This window comes from Ruditapes philippinarum, unplaced genomic scaffold (genome assembly GCF_026571515.1).
Source record: "Ruditapes philippinarum isolate M1 unplaced genomic scaffold, ASM2657151v2 ctg67_1_1_1_1, whole genome shotgun sequence".
In the NCBI taxonomy this organism is placed as follows: Eukaryota; Metazoa; Mollusca; class Bivalvia; order Venerida; family Veneridae; genus Ruditapes; species Ruditapes philippinarum.
The window spans coordinates 869,978-888,728 of NW_026859561.1; the positions used below are offsets into that span (position 1 = coordinate 869,978).

Sequence of the window (18,751 nt, forward strand, 5' to 3'; positions counted from 1 at the left end):
CACTATATATTCTATATAATGAAAAAAACAAAGGGCCATAATTAGGTCAAATATATACCAATTGCAAAACCCTGACAATATGTGTCAGGGCACTTGATGACAAAGCTTCTGAGAAAGTTTGGTCAAAATCCGTTGAGAAATGTAGGAGGAGTTGCGCACAGAAGAAATTGTTCACTATATATTCTATATAAGGAAAAAAAACAAAGGGCCATAATTAGGTCAAATATTATCTAATCGTTAAACCCCGACAATATGCGCCAGGGCACTTGATGACAAAGCTTCTGTGAAAGTTTGGTCAAAATCTGTTGAGAAATGTAGGAGGAGTTGCGCACAGAAGAAATTGTTTACGCCCGCCCGCCGACATACCTCAATCTAATAACCAGTTTTTTCCTTCGGAAAACCTGGTTAAAAATCAAGATTCCTTGCTTGACCAGCTTGTGGAAGATTTGATTTATACCAAAACATAATAAACAATCCATACAGTTATTTCAGAAATTAATAAAAAAAACCCAGAAATTCTTTATAATAAAGTAAAGTCTGAAAAAAAACCCCAATGAACTTCTAGCCGCCACCTTGTCCGTCCTGCATCTTCCACACTCTTGTCTATAGAATAACTTGTAGTGACATGCCTTATTTGCTACGAATCCATCTGCAATACAATATGCACAGCATGATCTGAAATGATTGCAAATTTTTACAAGGACATTTAAGTTTGTCCTGCCTGAGTGACTTTGAAATCTTACTTGTGAGGAAGATTATGTACCTAGCTCCCCTCCTCCAAAAAAATAGGAAAATAAATCCAACCAATAGCTTATCTATAACTTGGGAAAGAAATTACTGAAAGAAGGCCGACTAAGTTTGGTCGAGATTACATTAAACTCCAGCATTGAAGACTATTCACTTAACTCTCATCTTAAATTAATCTCAATTTCCTTATCAACACTATGCAATGGGCTACATGTAAGAAATAATTTAAGTGGATCTGAGATATTTTGTTCACAGAAAACCTGTTTACACTGATGTAAATCATGTCTCTGTCCTAGAGTCACAATTATCCGAAGCTTTACGGAAATAACAGAGCAATCTTCATTAATTAAAATGATATTCATCCGCGTAACAAAATTATTTGAATCTATTTCCGCAATCAATCGGGAACTATTTTTTTCCCCTCAGAGGTTTGATAATTAATGCACCTGTCATTTGACAATCATTACACAGTGATCTCCCCTTAATTTTTCAGCGTTAGTGTACTTATAAAGGGAAGTAACCGCTTTGAGGAATTCATGATGGACTACTTCTGGATTTTGCATAAAGCATATCTGGGTCTGAAATTTTGCTACCAAAACAAAAACCAAACAAAAACACTTTTTTGTATCTTTATTTTTTTCCATTTTTTTTTATTGACATCAATATACTTTTGGATGTAATTTACAGATTTTGCTAATTTTGTGTACAATGTCTACATCATGAATTTAAACATTGAATTTACTTTCTCAATACATAATTTTACAATGTATACACATTTATTCAGGTATTACTAGGGGTGTCACATTTACAAATTATCTCTTTATAACGGATACAGCTGGATTTTAGCTAAAAACCAGTTAGAAAATTCAAAAACCAGTAACTGAGAAAGGGGTGAAAATTTTTTAAATTGATTCTAAATAATACCTTAGTTTTTTATAACAAGATATTGACAACTGTTTTTTTACGACCCTAGTGGAAAAAAGTTACACCATATTCGGAGATGTATTGTAATCATTTTTGAGTACAACAAAACATAAACAAAATGGCCTATCTTGTCATAAAGAAACAAAGTTAATAAATAGTATTTAACATGGTTATTATGTCTTAGTTAAAACGGTAAGCATTAAATATTTTTTTCTAACTGTGACACCCCTAGGTATTACACTGTAAACAGCTGATAAAAAATAAAAAGATTCCAAGATAATGTTGTAATGGATGGAACACCTTAACACAGTTTATAACTCAGCAGATATAACAATTGTGTAATATTTTCAAGTACAATCATCAAATACTACCCTGAACTTGAGATTCTAAACTGCTCATTGAAAGACAATAGTTAAAAGCAACAAAACAATGTTTTTAAAAAGACATACATGTATAAAAAATTCTAAAATGGAAAGGTCACATGTTACTTGCTGTTTGTATTATAACTGATGTTTATTAACATAAGTGTATATAACACTTACATGAAGTAATGTCATCAACACTCTAAAGTAAAATTGACATTGAATTGGCCAGTTAAAAGATTATTTTACCATTTCTTTTTTTTATGTTTTCTAAAAAAAAAATAATATAAAATTTCATATTAAAGCATTTTTTGGGAATAACATTTCAAGTTAAAAGAAGACTAGATTTGTCGTCCAGAACTATACTTAGTATGACTTAGTATGACCATGAAATCAATAACCTGGTTGACAGTGGTTAAGTTACTGATAATCTTTGCCACCAGTATCCAGTCTGACCAGCATGCACAACCACATTGTTTGACTTTGCTTTATAGTGGTTTATGAAATTACGGATAACCTTTGCCACCAGTATCCAGTCTGACCAGCATGCACAACTGCATTGTTTGACCTTGTTCTATAGTGGTGATTAATCAATTTTTGTGTTTTGATACACTCTATTTAACTCCCTGTAATTTTGAATGGCAAATCTGTTTGGCGGTACGCAGAATAATATGGACAAGAGCATGAGCATGCTCTTGTCCGTATCCTATTGTCAAGTAACAAAATTGTGACCTCTCACATACCATTGATGGAGTTTTCAAAATATTGTTATTTTTTTGTTTGTTTGTGTAAGGTTTTCCCTATCATCTGTTTGTTAAATACAGACATATACATGATTAAATATGCAACTAAACCTAATACCAATCTTCAAAGATCACTCAAAGTAGAAAACCAGAATGAAATAAGTAATTACTGAACAGTTAAAAAGCGTAGATATGTTCTAGATTTTAAGCAAATAAAATAGAGTAAATAAAATATCTGTAATAGAAAAGTGTCACTGCAAAACTTCACATTACAATAAAAACTTAACGTGATAAGAAGTACATTCGTAAAATCTAACATTTAGCATGACCTAGTAAATGCTACATTTTGTATTACATGTACCTAGTTTACATTTAGCAGAAGACCTACTTTAGCAAAAAAACTGAAAATTGCTACATTAAGCAGAAACGTGATAAGTGGACATTTAGCAGAAATGGGAATAGTGTGCCTTTAATAATTAAACAAAAACAAAACCTTGTATATTTACCATTTTATTTTAATTTTAACCACAGCTGCCCCTCCCCCTCCGAAATGGGAATAGTGTACCTTTAACAAAGTAAAAAACCCTTTATATTCTTACATTTTTAGCCAACCCCCTTCCCCACACATCAAAAACAACCAAATAAAACCATACAATAAATAATAACAGTCAGCCTTGATGGAAAAAGTGTGTTAGCAAAGTGAAACAGTCTGCAATTAGCAGGAATTATTTCTATACGTCATTCAACAACGTTTAGATTCTGGAAGATTCTAATCTGTGTCAAAGGTGAACTTGACACTGTATATTCAAATAGTTTAACACACAAATAGTTTAAGTTAGAGATCATGTAACTTTCTTATGATGAAAGCTTTGGATTTTTAGTTCCGCCACAACTGAGATCATTTCTTGGACTAACCAGTACATATGTCACATCATAATGCCCACCCTCTTAATCTGGATTGCATTTAAACATTTTACTGCTTAAAAAAATATGGCAAAAAACCAAACTGTACTCTATGGTATTTCAGTAACATATTTCTTTCCTCCTCCAATGTAAATTGCTAATGCCCATAGCCATAGGCAAAATTCATGTTTTAAAATGGACTAGTGATACCAAAAATCAAATTAACAAAACATTAAAAATACAACTTTTAATCTACATTTATATACAATGCAACTTCTTCAAAAGAAAATATTAAAATAATATGATACATATATACATGTAAAAAGTACATATATGTGATAACCTTGCTAATTAATCTATGAACACAGGACTTGTGATATTGATAAAATGATATGTTGATATCAACATGCCATACCTCAACAATCAAACTTTAATAATGACCTTTTAACAGTTACTTTCCTGGAACAGAAAATTGTTTAGCCTTTGCAACCAATACGGAGCCACTCAAACCTGCACATCCAGCCAGTCTGACCAGGCTCTATACCGTTGGTTGCTTGTGTTATGTATTTTGACTTTGAAATCCATTTTTAAACTTTGCATGGACTGTTCATAATTCAAAGCAAGGCAAATCCATTACACAAATTCAGCTCAGGTAGCCAAATTTAAAAAAAATATTTTTTTTTCCTCAGAATTTGGAAGTTGTCCGTTAATAGTAAATAAAAGGATTTCAGCATACTGAAAATAAATGTCAAGGTTCCAAAAAAGATAATTATTTCTGACTAGAATGCATGATATGCCTTACAAAAATGTCAACTGTGTCCCAGAATAAGTTGATAGTGTCCCAAAATAAGTTAATTGTGTCCCGGAATAAGTTAACTGTGCCCCAGAATAAGTTAATAATGTCCCAGAATAATAAGTCAATTATTTGTCAAAACAATATAACTAAACCTTAAATTCAATTAACTACCGCGTATTCCAATTTGCCAGCACCAGGACACAGAGATACACAAGGAATATTGACTGTGATCTATGCCTACCATTATAACTTATATCACTCAAAACATAAACTTGTATTCAATGAAACATTTTTTTTCCATACAGACTATGAATTATGAATACAATCAGGGTTTTCATTATTAACAGATTGGCGTTCCATATCATCAGTGAAAATCAGTTGTATTTTCAGTCTGTCAATTAAAATATCAGCCTTGACCCTTGTTTATATTGGCACATCTGTTGCCTCTTATAAAAATGAAAACCCTGATACTGAATTCAGATTAATTCATTTTTTTGAGAAAAAAAAATCTGGATGAATTCAGCTTATACAACTTTGCTTGTATACAAAATATTGACATTCAGACATACTGATAAACTCGATAATAACCGTTCATTTCTAATCATATTACTTAATATCTTTATATAAAAATAGCTTTATCATTTTTGGTATAATTTTAGGCAAGTCAATAAAGTTGTAAAGACATTAAGTTTAAAAAAAGTATCATATACATGTACAAGAAAAAACTTTCAACATGTCTAAAGTGTTAACTATCAGATTTAATAATAAACATAAGTTTTGATCATGTAAATTTATAGTTTATCACGGCGGACAAAATGACAGATGTAGGACACACTTAAATTTGTTTTAAAACATTATTGATATAAATATTAATTCTTACATGTAACATGATTTTGTTGGCAAAATTTTGTAGCTGCTCACCAAATATCCACAAAGTGTAAAAACCTTTTCATGTGATATAAACTCCAAACTGGGGACAAAAAATAACATGTTAACCTCATATAGCATGAATTTAGTTACTTTAAATTACAAAAATATCAATTTAAATTATATCACATCAGTTCTGATTCATCAAGTTTTCACAATTCTTTCAAAGATTTGCAAACATTATTCACACCTAACATAAAATAGATGACTGTTTTAACACAACATAATGTTAAATAGTAAATGACTGATTCTATAAATAATGAACACAATCCAGCATTTACAATAAATAAATAAACTCAACTAAACATGATAAAACACCGAAACAACATTTGGTGTTTGCGATACATCAAAGTTTATACAAATGAGCCGCGCCATGACAAAACCAACATAATGCGTTTGCGACCAGCATGGATCCAGACCAGCCTGCGCATCCGCGCAGTCTGATCAGGATCCATGCTGTTCGCTATCAGTTTCTCTACTTGTAATAGAGTTGGTAAGCGAACAGCATGGATCCTGATTTCACTGCGCGGATGCACAGGCTGGTCTGGATCCATGCTGGTCGCAAACCCATTATGTTGGTTTTGTCATGACACAGCTCAAATGTCAAGCTTGTCTGTCTCACTTTCTGTCTGTTAACTTCATTTTCACGTATTCAACAAAAACATATGTCACTTTTACCAATTCAGTATAATACATATATCATTTTTACCAATTCAGTGTAAACAGATATCATTTTTACTTATTCAGTTTAAACAATTATCATTTTACTAATTCAGTATTAAAATTTAAAAAAAATTCCAATCCAGTGTAAACAACTTTCATTGTTATTAATTCTGTGAAAACAGTTATTGTTTTAACAAATTTAGTATTAACAATTATCATTTTCGCTAATTCAGTATAAACAAATATCATTTTTACTTATTCAGTATAACGAATATCATTTTTACGTTTTCAGTGTAAACAATTTTCATATTTTACTTATTCTTTATAAACAATTTTAATTTTTACTTATTTAGTATAAACTATTTTCATTTTTTACTTATTCAGTATAAACAATTATCCTTTTTACTCATTCAGTATTAACAATTATCAATTTTATTTATTGTGAAAACAAATATGATTGTATTTATTATCTTTACAAATTGTGAAAATAGTTAATACTTTCATATACATTATGTTTTTGTGAAACAATTTTCACTTTTGATAATACTTTCTTTCTTTTTTATTTACTTATTCACTCTGCAGAAAAAAAATGAACACAATGACAACATTTGTCTCGATGTTTATATGGTAAACACATTTGCATAATCTCAAATTAATAACATTTTGTCATGGACATGATTTTTGACCCTTGGACTACACATAATGATATACAATCTTTATGAAGTTATTCAACTACTGAATATTTTTTTGCTGTAAATGTTTCATCAAACTTGTGTGTAACCATTAGTTACTTCAGACTTGTGTGAAACCATTAACCTGTAGCCTGGGATTCAGGCGTTGATATTTTTTTTATTTATTCATAACTTACGCGCTATTTCATACTCGATCGTCATAGATAACACAACATCTCTGGTTTTGATAGTATCAACTGTCGATTTGCCGAACAGAAGCACATAAAAAAATCGACAGACTGGAACCCAGGCTAATTAACCTGCTGTAGTTCATGTTTTTTAGTATTTTGATACTGAAATCTTTAATGGCAGGTTCAATATTCAAAGCAGAACAAATCCAGTACACAAATTCAGCAAGTTAACAGGTAAAATATGACACACAAAACAATATTTTTCCTAAGACATGTTAGGGATGACACAAGAAGCAATATTTTTTCTAAGACATGTTGGGGCTCGGTTTCATTGAGCCTTCATAGATTAAGGACATGTCCGTGTGTTTTGGGACATGTTACCATAATCTACGCCCCCTAGCGATGTTTAATGAATGATAAAATATGACACAAGAAGCAATATTTTTTCTAAGACATGTTGGGGGCTCAGTTTCAAGACATGTTGGGGCTTGTTTTCACTGAGCCTTCATAGATTAAGGACATGTCAGTGTTTTTTGGGACATGTAACCATAATCTACACACCCTAGCATTGTTTAATGAAATGCAAATGATAGTGGACATAAATAAAACGAAATGAAAATAAGTTTAGTTATTAGTATGAACAAATAATATCTTGGCAAGCCAAATTTCGAATGATGGCTCAATCATTACAAATAAAACAGTCAATTGACCCTTTTACCGCCATTATAACAAGATCCTGAATAGTTATCATATAAACCATAATGATAGGTCAGTGTATCCAAAGATACAAGCCCATGGTGACAAAATAAATGTACAAGGTTGCACAAAGATATTAAATGATGCCATCTTAGATCCTTGGAGCTGACAATAATAATGTATTGATGTTACCTATTAGAAATATTTGTATTTCTTTCAGTTTTTATTGTAACTTATTGCTATGTATTGGTAAGGATGTGACAATTCTGGACTCTATATTCACATACTGCATGTTCAATTTGTAAATGACTCATTTTGGTCACTTATCTTGTTATATAATTACAGTAGGTACAGAAAGTCTAATTTAATTACCTCTTTCTGTATATTCTTAAAGTAATCGAAGGTCTTCTAAGGATGCAATGACATGAAGATATCGTTTAACACCAGACCGTACTAACATCATAAGCGGAATTCAACATGTCTTAGAAACATTGCTGCATATTTTTCCTGTGCTGACCCTAACAAGAATATGAGAGTTTGTGATTTTAACAGTTCCTTTTATACTTCTGAGCATTCACTTGCTGTATGATTTCGTCTTCTTTGATTATTTGCTAACTGTGAAAAACTTCCGTTGGAACGTGCAATTGCGAGTAGGGACGCTGCTGGTGATAGGTTTGGCGTATTATTAACGTTTGTGCTGCTATGTGCAATGATTTGTAACACAGCTTCTGATTGGGCGGGTGTTAATCCACCGAGTCTTTTAGTCATTTCCGCTTCCGATATATTTGAAAGGTTCGACAAGTTGCTGCCCATAAGTTTACCAAGTAATGTTGGGTCCATACAAAATAATGGCAGGAAGTCACCATGATACCGTTCATGCCGATCTCTGTCTATAGAATTAGCTGGTCCCCAATCATTTGTAGGCTGCATCTTCATCTTCATCAGCTGCAAGGAACCAAATCATAATGCAGAATATACATGAGCCAAGGGAGGTAATTGTAACAATAAAAGAAGTTATTTCCCATTAATGAAGCTACAAATTCACTCTCAATTCAAACATCTGTTAAATATTGATTATATGTATGGCTTACAATATAAACAAAATGGCTGTTTTCATTAATATATTGAAGAACTTTATGAATTTTCTGCACAATGGGCCATCAAAAGCCTAATAAATAATGGAAAAATCCTCATGGAAAAAAATACCCCAAAACATGTGATCATTTGTTACAATTATTTACCATGTCCTGACCTGCATAATATTTCACATGTATTGTAAAGTCTTAACCAAGAAGTACATTTAGTCCAACAAAATAATTTTACCAAAGTTCAACATCTTTTATAATGACTATTTTTCTTATTGCCTAATCCAGTGATTTGACAATGGGAAATATTGGGAAAAAGTATATACAAACATATGAAAAAAAATACAAATAAAATCAATGTTTTACTATACCTCATAACCGCCGGAGATGTAACAGAATTCATAAAGGAATGTTCCCACAATAGCTACCATAGGGAAGGCAGCTATAAGCCATGATACGACCAACGCCGACGCGGGATATGTGATGTTGTCTAGATCGGGCTCTTTCCAAAATACAATGTTCATTAAGATAACAACCTACAAATAAAAAACAATGTGTAATTTATATAATTTTTTTTAGATGACAGAAAATTAGAAGAATTTTACTCTTAAAGTTGCACTCTTTTTGATAAATAAAGAAATATTCAAAATATTTCACTGAAGAAAACAGTTTAAGCCTTAATTAAATGTATATAATGATTAAATATTCAAATATCTGCAAAATATAGCCATATTTCATGCTTTTTTTACCTTTGATACAAATGAAGTAAGTGCTATATTTGCATTTTTTGGAGACATTACAAGTATATACATGTATAATTTCTGTGTCTAGAACATGCTTTAGCCAAGGTTAAATCACATTATGTGTACCGTAAATTATGAACAATTTCTAGATTTTCATAAAAATCTGAGTGAATCTAAAGGCACACTGCTTCAATTTCCACAAATTTGTTTAATTATTTAGATAATGGATATATATAATATAAATTTCAATTGCATACAGTCTCTGAATAGGGACAGTCTGTAACACAGGTTTGTCAGTACATGTGCACTTTTTACGAAGGAAATAGATATCAATTCTGATTCTTTATTTTCTAAGTTAGACCATTTTCTATCATTCTAGATAGTTTTCAGAACAAAATTCAACAAAGTTGTTTGTTATTTATCAGACTTTCAAACAAAATGGCACCGTTAATGTGTCGGTTTGAATATACAGAGGGAGGAAATAAGAACAGCGAATGCATTGTTGTGAAATAGATCACACTTCCAGCCTTCTTTGTTAATACATGTATAAGGCCTTCTTTGTTTATATAAGAGGAATTTCTGATAGTGTTAGCATTAGTAATAAGATATCTTTTAAATTAAATACTAGAATGGCCTTGTCTTTTTTGCCCCTGCTGATTTCGTTTTAGCCACTGCATAATTTCATATAATGTAGTCTATATACAGTACTAATAAATTCCAACAAACAAATTAAAAAGATTGAGTGGAAGGCATTAAAAACCACTTTCCATTTTAGGAATAACATGCTTTTAACAAGAGTACATTAACATAAAATCAAGCTGTTCCTTGACATATATTTTTATTTTTATCTCTTTAAAGGGACACCACTGAGGTTTTTTGACATAATGGGATGGGAAATAATTTTTGGAGATTTATTTTTCATTTGATATTGGTTTAAACCAAAAACTTGTGTGCCAAATTTTAAGATCATTCAAGTCCTCTGTTGTTTTTTTTTTCAGGAAAAATTACTTCATTTGTGTAAAATGACCTGAATTGGGATAAAAATAGCACAAAAAATATGATTTTCAATTTATATCTTAGCATATTTCATAATTATTTTCTACATATTTCTCTTTTTTTTTAAGTTTCCCAGCTATACTATAAAAACAATTCAAATTTTATGCTTTTAGTCTTTTAGACCTCAGTGGAGTTCCTTTAATTAGTTGCTAAAAGCTAGCTGTCTTAATAATAGTACAAAAGATTGAGGAGTGTTTGTCAATGTACATACTGCAATAATGAATGGGGTGATGAATTTCCAACAGATTTTCCAGAACAGGTTTGGTTTCTTTCCTAACATCATTTCAATGTCTTCTGCAAATCTGTCAAAATCTGTAATACAGAGCATATAAAATCTGTAATATAGAGCATTCAAAATCTGTAATACAGAGCATATAAATCTGTAATATAGAGCATTTAAAATCTGTAATATACAGCATTTAAAATCTATAATATAGAGCATTTAAAATCTGAAATATACAGCATTTAAAATCTGTAATGTAGAGCATTTAAAATCTGTAATATAGAACATTTAAAATCTGAAATATAGAACATTTAAAATTGAACTATTAAACTTAATACATGTATATTGTTTCATGTGATATTTGAAACGTATCAGTGAGATCAGGGGACTTTCTAATCTGCCTGATGAGATATAAAAGTGATAATTTTAAATGTAATTGAAATAGTTTTTAATTTTGTCCCTCATATTTATAACTAATGGAGCATTCCTCCAGAACTGTGCAAATATTGATGACAAATTGACAACATATTGTATTAAGTAAAAGAGTTGTCAAGTTGATTTAAACCTTGCTTATCCACAAAGATAACATATAAGATATCTAAAAATGCAAAAAATAATCCTTATTTTGTTAAAAGGTGGAAGAAATATTGTGATATTAATAGTAATTTCTATCATATTTCGCATAAAACATTCAAAGTGTAAGTTACTAAGATTTTGAATGTTTTCTACTTTTCTTAAACTGTCACTATATTTCTCTTCCGTCAGATGTTTTTGAAAATTAGTTTGCTCAGAATTTGAGATGTGCCGTGGTTAAGTCTGACAGACTGTCATAATTCTGATAGCAACATAATAAAGTAAAAAAAACACAAACAAATATGTTGAAATAAGAGTTCCATTGTCATCATTTTAAGCAAAGCAAGAAAAAGCATTGTATTGGAAAATTTTGAAAACAAAATCCATTCATGTTGCCATGACAACCTAAATTCTAGAATGATTATCTAACCACAAAACAACAGTGGATCTAGTTCTCAAGGTCTTTTTCTTATCACAGCTATGCATAAAGTATTTCTGTAACATGTGCTTCATTTATTTTCAGCTGAACATTTCAGCCGCAGAAAAAAAAATGAAAGGAAAAAAAATCAACTTTGACACTACTTAATTTGTACAATGGGCCTGCTTTGTATTAAGAACTATTCATTTTAATAGATGGGGTTTAATATATGAAGTTTTATAGGAGTCAAGCAAGTAATATTATCAGACTACATGGATATGCAGGTGGGGCATACAATTAAATTTGTGGGTTGGGCCTGGCTTTTTACTGGTGCGGCATAGGAACAAATTTGTGGGTTGGGCCTGGCTTTATACTGGTGGCATATAGAATTGCATTTGCAGGTAAGCCTGGTTTTAAAATGGTGGCATATAGAAACAAATTTGCAGGCTGGCTAAATTTTGAAGGAACATAAATGGAAAGATCAAATATTCAATATCAAGAGCCCTTAGCGATGGAATGTATGAAAAGATAAAATAATTGATACTATGAGACCTGAACTATGAAAGAACACTATATTTGATCTCTTTTCATTTATTTAATGAAATACAGATACAATATTTGATGCTATTAAACCTAAATTATGAAGGGGTGGTAATTTGTACTTACGATATATCCAGCATAAGGAAATACACTCAAGAAGACCAACAAATAGAAGTGGAAAACCGCTCACACTGTAGTCTACCAGGTTCAATAACCACATACCTCCCTGAAAAACATCAATACATGTTTAATACTCAAGGCTATATTCTTTTTTGTTTTGCTTTGTTTTTTTTTGTTTTTTTTTTTAAATTTTGCTTTTGTTTTTTCATATCACTTTAATTTCAGTTCTGTTTCCAGTCAAAACAAAATTCTTGCCCAAAAAAATTTCTTCAGAAAAAATGGTTCATTTAGAATACTCACATTGGTCGTCATGGGAACACCCAAGAGGAAGCACAAGACCATAACCGTAGTTCTATATGTGAAAGACCTTATTCTGGAGCTTGTAAACCAAGCTGGATATTCATCTGCAAAGGCACTTAGAAGACATTCCACCATCGAAAACTGAAGAAAGGAAAAATACAAATGAAGAAAGGAAGAAAGGAAAAATACAAATGAAGAAAGGAAAAATACAAAAGACTTATAATGTTTTTTTCTATTACAATGAAAATATACATACAGATTCAAACACATGTTAAGCATATGAAACATGGATTTTTCATTTAAAAACAGTCAATGAGAAGTTAGAATACAACATGAAATTTAGAATTCAAATTTATTTTGATGTAACAAAGTATGAACAAATGCATAAATATCAGTAATTTTATACTGGGAGATATTTTCTTTATTGCTCTTTGAGTACCATTCTTTATGAATTACATCAAAAAGTGCAGAATATATGGCAAGTTTATTTGGTCTTGATGCATAATATATGATACACATTTTCCTTTCTACTGAAGATATGAAATATATTTCACTGTCTTTGCCACACATCAATGTGAATAAATATACACAATATAAATAATATTTTCTCACTTCTAAATGAAACTTCAATCTATTTTCATTAGAAATAATCAGAGACATAGATAACATGTTATCTATGTCTCTGAAATAACAAATTACCCTGTTAATATGTTTTTTAAAACAAACATTACATACCCACGTAAATGTATAAATTGTCAACAATTATATCAAATGACTTTTTTCTAGTTTCCTCTGGATAATAAATATTGACATTAAATGAACAATATTTAGGATATAAATTTTCCATTCACCACATAAACTCATGGTGATATTTATCTCTGAATACATTTGTAAATTAATGATTATTGGTAACCTACTGAGAAAAGAACTTAAACAATATTGATTGAGGACAAATTCTTCTCTACCAGCGTTCAATTATATAGATATAAGGCGATAATTTGACAGAGAGTTAATTACTTTAATCCAAGGAATAGATAGTGAATGATATGTTAACAGTGAGAAGTTAATACCTAAGAATAAACTTCAACACTATCAATAAAGTATTGAAACTTATTCTATGATAAATTTGTTAGTAATGCTAAGAAATCTGTGGTTTATAGTTAATTCAAATTATTTTTATTTTTCCTTTTTTCTCTCTGATATTTCTTCTAAATTTGATATTCTTTTTTAATAAACAGTGTGCAGTCAAATTGCTTCATATAAAATTAGTCTAAGTAAAAATCTGTTTATAAACTTAAAATACCAAAATAAGAAGTAAAACATGATTTTTTCATGTGACTGGTCATAACCAGGAAAACATTTGTATATGAAATAAGGTTGTATGTTAGTCCTATAAATATGTCCTGCTTGGAGATAATTTAACTTGTGGCAAAGCAACCATCATAAACTAGATCTATAACAAGCCCTGTAATGTCTAATATATTGTACTAGGTTCTATATATGACTGGGCTATAAAACATTGGCCTGTGGCAGATACTATAATACTCTGTTGTATATATATGTTTACCTCTGATCCAAACCCAAGCGTTAACATCATGAGGAAAAAGAAGACAGACCACAATGGTGCTACTGGCATCTGAGCAAGGGCTTCTGGGTAAACTTCAAAAGCCAAACCGGGTCCTGAAAAAAGAACATAACAGTCAATAGTAAATGGCAAAGGTATAAAAGCATGAAAAGTAATCAATTTCTATTAATAATGCAGTAAAGCATTTTCCTAGTAAAACTAGAATGGAACGGTTTCAACGTCAATCTCTACTACATATACATACCATTTCAGTTAGCTTCCCAGAGAAAATTGATGTAAAAATAATTACTTTAGTTATATGGATAATCAAACAGTGGTAAATGGTTTCAATTTACTTTATTTTGCCAACTTAATGCCGATTTAATCAATAAATAAACCAAAACCATGAAAACACACTTAATTATAACGTATTTATTTCAAAGTTTGACCTTTGCATAAAGGCAGCGATAAAGATCAAAAAGAAAAGTTCAAAAAGAGAAGTGTAAATGCTGAGCGAAAAAATATCAACTCCATTCCTTTACCACACATTTGCTGATCGGTTTTTGCATACTACTTTATTATATTTAATTATTTTTTTATAACTATCTATATATTTATTATTTAGATTGGGGTTATTTTTATAAATTATTCTATAATATTTTACAATTTATATTTTTTATTTTTAATTGTTTATTTTAACCCCTTTAATCATTGTATTTATACCATCAGTAGCAACAGCAGCAACAGATACCCCCTTCTCATGTGCAATAAAACCGAGGATGGAAAAGATCACAAAGCCTGCAAAAATACTGGTTGCACAGTTCACGCACGCCACAATGAGCGAGTCCCTGTAGCAATTGTTGTCAAACTTGTTATAACTCGACATAGCGATCATACCGCCCGTACAGGCACTCAGAGAATAGAAAATTTGGGTTGCTGCATCCGACCAGACCTAAAATGATAAATTATAAGTTTTATAAAAATAGTTTTTAATAATACCTAAAAGTAAAACCCCTAGAAATCTTGATATTAAAGATATAATATGCTCAAATTTGATATATGAAATTGTTGATAATTGCTACACAGTCTCTAACTATAAAATAAACATGTGTTAATTCACAAAAAGTAGATATGTTATGTTTGAAACTCTACATACTATACGGTTTAACACAATAGAGAATAGAAAAGGTCCATCGAAAAAAATGATTTTAATTATAGTTTTCTAAAATTTTTTCAAATTGACCAAAAGAATTTAACCACATTTAAATTTTTTAATGAAAAAATTTTTTTTTGTACAAAACAACTAGTAACAGTACATTCTATAATCAGGACAAACTTGACCACTTGTGATTATTTTATAAGTTATAATAAATGAAATATTCAATGTCTCTCACGCTCCTAGTATCAGCTTGATTCAGTACTTGACATTTTATACATGATAAAGTGATTTTGATTGGCTAAAACAATGACCCTGGTTTATGCTAAGGTTTGCAAATGATAGCATTCGCTCTTTCACATATACAGACTTAGACATCATGTGACCTTCGTAAACAAAAAAAAAACAAAAAACAAAGGAGTTTCTCTATCATTCGATTTATCTTTGCTGCAATATTATTGATATTGTAACAGTTCTAGTTCTCTTACATCATTTGTAGATAAGGAAATTTGAAAATAGACAGGCATGTTGATTTTCCCTATTTGTTCTAGATATCGGACAATTGCAGCATTCTCTGTCAAGAACTGTTTATTTCCAAACGGGTGCCTATATTTACATACACATATATAATATAATTGTCACTATAACATACATTTTTTCGGGATTGGTTAGCAAACTGAAAAACATACATACATGTATCTATATTGAAATATTAACACCGCGGCTTTATTAAGTTAGGATAGCCTCATTTCTAAGTTACATTACGTGAATTACGTTAAACATAAAGGTAAATTAAAAAAAAATCTAAACCTACCCTTGGATCAAGCAATTTTTCAAATTTGGGTTCCAGATAGAAGAGTATACCATCTATAGCGCCATCTAGCGTCACTCCACGAATTAATAAGATTGTCAACATCAGGTAAGGAAATAACGCAGTGAAATAAACAACCTGTGATTCAAAAATTGACATAAAAATATTTTTACAACAAATAAAATGATCAGTGTCAGCCCTTTCTTTATTACATACAATGAAAAACTAGAAATGTGTCCATAGGACACCGGTGCCCCCACACTCCACCGATTTGTCAATCTTATGTCTCTAGGTAAAATATTTTTTTGGCTACATGTGCCCAAGTTGAAAACTAAAAATCTTTTATTAAGTAAAGGGCAGATACTACAAATACTAAATAAATCCACAAGAAAACCCCAAGGTGCATGAGTACACATGCTGACCAACATTCTTGTAAACATTCAGGCCTACAGGTCAAATACTTTTTGAGTTACTGCAAAACAAATTGAATATTGTAAATTTTTACTAAGTCAAGGACAATAACTCTAAAAATACTAAATATCCACACGAAAATACACAGATGCTGATCAACATTCCTGTAAGGTTTCATGGCTCTAGGTCAAATACTTTTTGAGTTACGTGCGACACAAAAAGAGAACGGACGGACGGACAAGGGTAAATCAAAATGCCCCCACCCCCTCTATAGTGGGGGCACAAAAACAACACGTATACATGTATATTATAAATATATTCTTTTTTTCAGGAAACAAAAGCATCCATTATGCTGCAGCTATATTTTGTATTTGTAGATGTATATGTGTTCATCAATGATAAATGAATGATTGTCGAAATACAGTATGATGATTTTCACAAAAATGATATTATCAACACTTCCTTTTCCTGTTCATCCCTCAGCTATTATGATACAATCAGCTTGTGAAAATGCTTACCAATAAATGGCAAATGTTTTATATCATGGAATGCAATTATGGCACAAATGTTTTAAATAAAATCAAAGTCGCGAAATATATATTCACGTGAAGAATTATTTATGTACCTTTCCGAGACTCTGGATTCCTTTAAGTAGTACAAGCCAGACAATAACCCATGCGAGCAAAAGACAGAGTGTCAACTTCCATCGTGGAGTACCAAAGTCTGTGATTGAATCTGACTGCTCTAAAACATAACGTCTGAAAATATAGACATTGTATATACATAAAACAAATGTTCAAAAACGCCGGTCCTGCTTAGATTTACAAAATTTAGTGTTGCCTTGCACACTGTGTACTACGGTGGCATAGATACGGTGGCATAGAGGTGACATTTGCAGTTTTATTTTATCTCGTGGCCACGACTTATTATCTTGAGGCCTCAAGATATTATCTCGTGGCCACGACTTATTATCTCGTGGCCACGACTTATTATCTTGTGGCCTCAAGATATTATCTCGTGGCCACGACTTATTATCTCGTGGCCACGAGTTATTATCTTGTGGCCTCAAGATATTATCTCGTGGCCACGAGTTATTATCTTGTGGGCACGAGTTATTATCTCGTGGCCACGAGTTATTATCTTGTGGCCTCAAGATATTATCTCGTGGCCACGACTTATTATCTCGTGGCCACGAGTTATTATCTTGTGGCCTCAAGATGTTATCTCGTGGCCACGACTTATTATCTCGTGGCCACGAGTTATTATCTTGTGGCCTCAAGATATTATCTCGTGGCCACGAGTTATTATCTTGTGGCCACGACTTATTATATTGAGGCCACGAGTTATTATCTTGTGGCCACGACTTATTTCAGCCAATGAAAATGGTCGTTTCATCTTGAACAAAAGTTAATATCAATAAGACCTTATATCACACTGGCCACAGCTTTCACAAGAGCGGCGGGTCAAGCGCTGCGGCGGTGAAGAAAGGGAACGTTTTATAATTATTATTCTTCTTTTTTTGTATGGTCAGGTGTTTCTTTCATTCTTCTTTAAAGATATACTTTGCTTAAATTTAATATTAGAAAATATTGATAATTGTTACATTGTCCCTTTGTACATGTAAACATAAAATGAACACGTTTTGACTTCAAAGATAGTAGATATGTTATGTTTAAAATTCTACACAGTATAGGTGTTCACCATGAATATATATATTGTCAGTTATTTTAAGTAAAGATTACCTGACCTGTTATAAGGAACGCAGCTTCCTGTACATAGTTTATTGATTTCTTTATTCAAGTTAGACGCATTAAGTTAGAATACCATAGATTAAAAAAAAATCTGTGATTTTAATTTTCAAGGATGAGCACGGTATATCTAATTTAATTGAGATTTAATTAAGAAATATATGCGGTTGATGTATACTTTTAAGGTCGTTCATGGAAATAACTTGCCCCTTTTCCCTATGGATTCGAATCCCATTAAAGACTTGTATCTAGATAGTTATTATTGAAGATATACTACAATGTCACAATTATAAATGACTAACATTGACGGGTTATCTGAATCTTTTTCTTTTTTTTATTATAAAAACTGACATACTAGTATACAAGTTTCAAAGACATAT

General features: G+C 31.0%; 1 protein-coding gene across 1 annotated transcript in view; it reads right to left on the reverse strand.

Annotated features, from left to right (window-relative positions):
* Positions 1-2,648: 2,648 nt before the first annotated feature.
* Positions 2,649-18,751, reverse strand: part of LOC132756986 (sodium- and chloride-dependent glycine transporter 1-like) — a 33,246-nt gene continuing 17,143 nt past the window's right edge. The window contains exons 6-14 of the mRNA XM_060748138.1: positions 17,249-17,381; positions 16,216-16,350; positions 14,969-15,197; positions 14,249-14,361; positions 12,682-12,822; positions 12,388-12,487; positions 10,719-10,819; positions 9,080-9,244; positions 2,649-8,568 (exon numbers count right to left, since the gene is read on the reverse strand). Coding sequence (XP_060604121.1) covers positions 8,182-8,568; positions 9,080-9,244; positions 10,719-10,819; positions 12,388-12,487; positions 12,682-12,822; positions 14,249-14,361; positions 14,969-15,197; positions 16,216-16,350; positions 17,249-17,381 — 1,504 coding nt within the window. The 3' untranslated portion in view covers positions 2,649-8,181. The remainder of the gene's footprint in view (positions 8,569-9,079; positions 9,245-10,718; positions 10,820-12,387; positions 12,488-12,681; positions 12,823-14,248; positions 14,362-14,968; positions 15,198-16,215; positions 16,351-17,248; positions 17,382-18,751) is intronic.